General features: G+C 49.0%; 1 protein-coding gene across 13 annotated transcripts in view; it reads right to left on the reverse strand.

Moving 5' to 3' along the window:
• The window catches only part of MACF1 (microtubule-actin crosslinking factor 1), a 342,575-nt gene that overhangs the window by 22,296 nt on the left and 314,066 nt on the right, over positions 1 to 6,213 (reverse strand). For 11 of the 13 annotated variants that reach the window (XM_010862750.1, XM_010862748.1, XM_010862749.1 and 8 more), the window contains 6 exons: positions 4,746 to 4,940; positions 4,312 to 4,440; positions 3,405 to 3,548; positions 2,810 to 2,998; positions 665 to 785; positions 6 to 147 (listed from right to left, as the gene is read on the reverse strand). In XM_010862750.1, the coding sequence (XP_010861052.1) occupies positions 6 to 147; positions 665 to 785; positions 2,810 to 2,998; positions 3,405 to 3,548; positions 4,312 to 4,440; positions 4,746 to 4,940 (920 nt within the window). Of the gene's footprint in view, positions 148 to 664; positions 786 to 2,809; positions 2,999 to 3,404; positions 3,549 to 4,311; positions 4,441 to 4,745; positions 4,941 to 6,213 lie in introns of all 13 variants that reach the window. The other 2 variants (XM_010862753.1, XM_010862759.1) reach the window with 1 other exon arrangement.

The following is a 6,213-nucleotide window of genomic DNA, read 5'->3' on the forward strand; positions in this document are numbered from 1 at the left end:
AAGCGTCGTTCAGCTTCCGCTGCCGCTCCAGCGCCAACAGCCACACCTGCTGCCAGCGCCCGGAGAGCTGGTTGATCCGTGGATTTTTTGCTTCAGACTGTGAGAGGATTGGCATGGGAGGAGGGGCAGGCTGACTCAAGGACTTCCCTGAAAGGAAAAATAATCACGAGATCAGAAAAGCTGGTTTTGTCCATTCACAATGAGAAGGTGCCATCTGGCTGAACCTAAAGGATCTGCACAATGATATCCGGTCAGTAACTGAGGAAGGAAACACAGGACCTGGCCACACTGAGATATGGAAGCACAAACTGCTGCTCTTCCCCAGCCAACAGGTACCTGTCTCATACTTTCAATCAGTTCTGTCCCACTTTAGTGGACCAAGGAGACATCAACGGTTCTACAGGTGCCAACTTATTTTAAGAAGAAACTACTGTAAACCAAATGTAAACAGTCAGTGCTGATGACTAAAATAATCAGAAGGCCGCTACAAATGAATTGGCTTAGCCACCCCACAATTTCATACCAATTCAAAAAACTGGAGCCTAGCTACTGTCTAAGAAAAGTCAGTTTCAAAAAAAGATTTGCATTCCAATCCCATATGGTTTTTGAAATGCTCATCCTCAGGGAGCAAGAAGGACACCTCCTGCCCAAGGGCTCCACGTACTGCTGCCACCACGGGACTTCTCCATGAAAGGCGCGTGGGCTGGCTCTAGGATCTTCCTCTTGTACGTCTTGGTGACCCGGTCCACATCAGGCTGCTTTCGAGTCATCTCCTCCATAAACGTCTGTTGGACACATAACAAGAGTTGAGAGTTTTCTTGGACTAAGATGGAAATAGGCAACTTCTTACTAAAAGGGCTAAGCCTGCTACAAATGGACCACTGGAGATGTCTTCATATATGGCCCCACTCCTTTCAAGAAACACGATGAGTGAGGCACTTCATCAAGTGCTGGAGACGTGAAGGAATAAGACATGACTCTGACTATCAGGAGCTCACGGCTGAGTGAGGAAACCAGGCCAGGCAGAGCAATGAGTAGTACCCAGGTCCCCAAAGGCAGGCCTAGGACGGGCACACACAGCCCAAGTTGGGCAGGAAGGCTGCCTGGAGGCTGGTGCCTGAGCTGCATGCTGAGCAATGAGCCAAAGACTGGGGGCAGGGCGGTCCCACAGAAGCCTGACAGTGGAATGAGCCAGGGCCCTGATCACTGGCTGAGCTAAGGATGCAATTGGAGGAGGGGCAAGAGGGACAGCTGGAGAGGCAGGCAGCAGAAAGGTCGAGAGAGGCCTTGTGTCAAGCTGAGGGACTGGGATTTTATTCTGAAAGCAATTGGCAAGGGGGTTACAGGTGGGCGGGCAACTGAAGGATTTTGATCCAGAAAAGAGACACCAACAGATCTCTGTCTTAGAGCTATTGCTCTGGCCTCAGTGTAGCAGGGAGGACATGAGACAAGGGGCTGGGTGGAGGGGCACAGACGTTAGGAACCTAATGTAGTAATTGAGGCAAAATACAGTGAGGGCATAAGGCAGGGCAGGAGAGGAGCCACGCAGAATTCTGAAAGTAGAACAGATAAGACCCAACAACTGGCTAAATGTAGGGCTACAGAAAGAGAAGAAATCCGACAGGCTTCTGTGTTGGGTGACTGAGTGGATGAGGAGAGAGGAGGCAGTGTGGAAGGAAGGGTGGGGTTAGGGCCAGGGCCAGGAAAGAAGGCTGCAGTGAAGTTTCAGAGCTGTTTCTGGCTTCCTGTGTGTGCAGATGAGGCAGGAGATATGGAAACCCTTAGCGTACAGGTGCTGGCTGAAGCCAAAAGCTAGATACGGCCTTGGGTGTGAGGAGAGGGTTAAGAATGGAACTTTAGGGAACAGCAACATTAACAAGTGAATAAAGGAAGAAGAGGGCTTCCCTGGTGGCTCAGTGGTACAGAACCCACTGCTAATGCAGGAGATATGGGTTTGATCACTGGAGAAGAAAAAGGCCACCCACTCCAGTATTCTTGCCTGGGAAATCCCATGGACAGAGGAGCCTAGTGGGCCTTAGTCCCTGGGGTCACAAAAGAGCTGGACATAACTTAGCTGACTAACCAACAACAAAGGAAGAGAAACCAGCTAAGAAGACTGAGCAGCAATGGTCAGACAGATGGTGGTGGAGCGGGGGCGGGGGAGAAAGATGGGGAGCTGGAAGGCATAAGGAATGAGAGGGGGTAACAGACGGGCGAGGGACTGGCCTTGATGGAAGAAGATACTCTTACTCAGGAGAGGAGGGGTCAATGTAGGTAAACTTGAAGGGAAGCACAGGGCGTTTTCACTGGTAAGGTTCACTACATACGCTAAAAAGAATTTACATCCGTGGTGTTACTAAGCAAAATCTATACTTGCATTCAGTGTAAATGATCATGGCTAAAATCCACAGTTTTTAACAACTGTTAAAAAGTATTTGTCTCCTAAGAATATATGGTATATGAAGACAGCTCAACTGAGTTTTCCTCCATTCAATTTAGTTCCGTGTGTTGTCTGGCCCATCTCTGGGTTCATATAAGAAATCTTTCTGAATCCAGGTGTGATGGGATAGGTCCCAGGTAATAAGACCGTGGTATAGAGGCTAGTCAATAGAAACCAATAGTCAACAGACCCAGCCAACTCATGCCTGGACCCCCACCCCACAAAAACTGCGAGACAGTAAGCATGTTTTAAGCTGCTGAGTCTGCAGGACTATGTTCAGCAGCCATTAAAACATGGATGCACAGAGCAAAGGAAATGGGCTCCACGAGCCACGCAGGAACCTATGACCGCAGGACGCGGGTGGGGTACCTGGTGCTCAGCAATAAGGGCTTTCACTCGGTCAATGTTCTGAGGGATCGGATCCTGATCCCGTTGAATGAGGGTGCTCTCGGCCCACTGGATCCACGCCAGAAGTTCTTCTAAGAGCTCGGCATTTGCCACCAGTTCCGACAGGGCAGCTTCGAGGCGCTGCTGGTGCTGCTTAGCCCACGTCAGGACCTGCGGGGGAGGGAACCCATTGGCTCTCAGTCAAGCACATTCCTTATTTTCAAAGCCCCTTTTTGTGTGAGCCTAACAATGACTTTTAGGGAAAAGACCACCCAAGCTCTCAAGAGGCTTCTCTCTTGCTCCAGAGACAAGCTGGAATAAGAAGCCAGTTCCCCTGCAAACAAACGTAGCACATGGTCTTAGACACAGAAGGTCCCTGAAGGAGGAAAGAGCACGGCACGTGTCCACTGGACGGCATCAAGGCGCACGTCATGACGCCAGCATCGTCCTTTCAGGTTTCCGCACGTTATCAGGAAAACAGTCAGGACTAGAATGCTGATAACCTGACTCCTGCTGAGCTATTCAGGGTGCGAGGGGGACGGGACACTTGCGGTCTTCCTCTGAACCCAGAGCCCACCTCCTCGAAGCGCGCGCGGATGATGGTGATCCAGTGCTTGATGGTGGTGACGCAGTCAGGATGGCAGGCTGCCAGGATGACTTCTCCCATGGACACTGCTGTGCTAACGTCCACTCGCTTTTCTTCCACTTTCTTCATGAATTCCTAAACAAACGAGATTTGAAACCTTAAACCCACTCTAGCAGCACTGTTTACACTGAGAGGAGAAAAACGCTTCAGTGTTTTTTCTTGACTCTGTGTTGATACAGCCCTCTAAAAGTCTGTATTTAGGGGTCTCTGGCATTTTCTTTCCAGGTCTCCCAGCTGTGGGAAAGTGAGGGACTTGTACAAGAATGACTTTCAGTGCACGAATGGTAAGGACTAGAAACACGGAAGCTGACCTTCCTGAGCACTCCCTCTGTCACAAATTCGTGTTAATATTCATTTCCATATGTGCAAACGGTATTGGACAAAAATAGTGACAGCTACAAAACACTACAATGTTTTAACAATACCTATAACACAATGCAATCACAAAACCAAGAGTAAAATCTCTAGGTGGGAAATACAAAAATTAAAAAAGGAAACATTTCCCACCTCCTTATGACAGTCACACTGAGGCCCCAGACACCACATTATACCCTGCAGCTTGGTGAGTGGCTCTAGGGGCGCAGATCAGGCTTGGAGCTGGCCCGGAGGAAAGCCACCCAAGGTGTATACGGAGGGGTGGGGGTGGGGCGTGCATAAAGCTAGAGCAGCCCATGTTTTCCTCTGGTATCAACACCAGCTGCTTGACTTGCTTATAACCTGCAAGTGCCACTTTTGCAAAAACCGAGAGGCTGAGTGGTCTGACACGTGGGGGTCAGAAAACCCACATGTCATTTCCCCATGTGGGTGGTGTGGGGCCCCACACCCTGAGATGGGTTACCTTGTGAGTATCAATGAGAGACTGCAGGGCCTCCGTGTCATCGGGAAGTGCTCCCCGAAAGCGTAGCGTCTGCTCAGCTTCAGAAAGCCACTCCAGTAGCATGTGGATTGTGTCCCGAAACTCTTCTGCCTGAAATAACCAAGCACAAGAGCCTGAGCCTTTCTGTGCAGCTGAGGTCCCAGACAAGGCAGCCAGAGGGGGGTCTGGCCTATCATAGGCACCTAGAGGCTCTATTGAAGCCCCACAAAGGTCATTTTTCATCTGTGCAACTTTGAAAATCAACTGGAGTCATGATTTCTCTAATACAGATGTGCTAAATGTTCTTGTAGAACATTTAGAACACCAATTTTTGACTCCCTGTGAGACTGGCTGGAACCGATCCTGACAAAGAGGCTAGACTGACTTTGTTCAGGCCCAGCCCGGTGTTGTCTGACCTGCTTCAGGGCCTGCTCCAGCCGGCTCTGCTTGCAGACGGAGAGTTTGCACACGGTGTCCCAGCGAGTGCTCAGCTCCTGGAGCTGCCCTTTCACCCAAGTGGTGTCATCGCGACTGTTCTCTATCAGCTCCCGTCCGGATCGCTTCAGGACCTGAACAGTTCCTGTTCGCTTGCCCAGTTCCTTCTGGAAAACCTGGAAAACAGGAGAATTAGTTCGTCTCACAAATGTTTTGAATTCAAGTAGAACCAAAGAGAAAGTAGTCCTTTCTTTCAATTCTCCTTTGATAGGTTCTAATTGTGTGTCTTTTATGCAAAGATGGAGGTGGGACCACAAGGGAGAAAGAAGCATCACAGGACTTGGGTCTGAATGAGGGCCATGTGACTTTGGATAAGCTGCTTAACTGGAGTCCCTGCTTCCTCACCTGTGATACAAGAACTGTGCTATGCTAACCCCTCTGGAACTGCGGGACTTTTAAAACTGATTTTTATTGGAGTATAGTTGATTTACAACGTCGGGTTAGTTTCTTTTTGGGGGCCACAGCATGCCACATGTGGGACGTTATAGTTTCCTGGTCAGGGATCAAACCCGCATTCCCTGCATTGGAAGCACAGAGTCTTAACCACTGAACCACCAGGGAAGTCCCTGTTATGTTAGTTTCTGCTGTACAGCAGTGAACCAGTTATACATACACCCACTCTTTTTTAGATTCTTTTCCCATATAATTTATTACAGAGTATTGAGTAGAGTTCCCTGTGCTATTCAGTAGATTGTTAGCTATCTATTTTAGATATGCTGCTGCTCCTGCTAAGTCGCTTCAGTCGTGTCCAACTCTGTGCGACCCCATAGACGGCAGCCCACTAGGCTCCCCCGTCCCTGGGATTCTCCAGACAAGAACACCGGAGTGGGCTGCCATTTCCTTCTCCAACGCATGAAAGTGAAAAGTGAAAGTGAAGTCACTCAGTCGTGTCCGACTCTTTGCGATCCCGTGGACTGCAGCCTACCAGGCTCCTCCGCCCATGGGATTTTCCAGGCAAGACTGGGTTGCCATTGCCTATGTATATGTCAACCCCAATCATCCAATTTATCCCTCCCCTCTCTTTTCCCTCTTGATAAGAGCCCACCTGCCAGGCACATAAAAATCTGGTGTAATTTCAAGGTAAAGCTGAATGCTTGATGCTGAAGCAGGAGAACAGTATGCAGTTCAACATACAGGTGTAGGTACTAAATGCTGGTATGCACGGTGCTAGCTCGTCAGGTTCGCAAGCAGTTGAAAAGCACTCATTTTCATTGTAACAATCAGTGGAAAATGGATATCTTGAGGGTCTTCTGAATTTAAATCCAGTTTGATTCAACTGAGATGTATAAGATTCAATTGAGACATATAAACAGGAAATGGGAGGGAACCTCAAAATCAAGTTTACACATTGGCACATCTGAATCGAACCAAGTTTGGTCAATTCTTTGT

This window comes from Bison bison, unplaced genomic scaffold (assembly GCF_000754665.1).
Source record: "Bison bison bison isolate TAMUID 2011002044 unplaced genomic scaffold, Bison_UMD1.0 scf7180017864484, whole genome shotgun sequence".
NCBI lineage: Eukaryota > Metazoa > Chordata > Mammalia > Artiodactyla > Bovidae > Bison > Bison bison.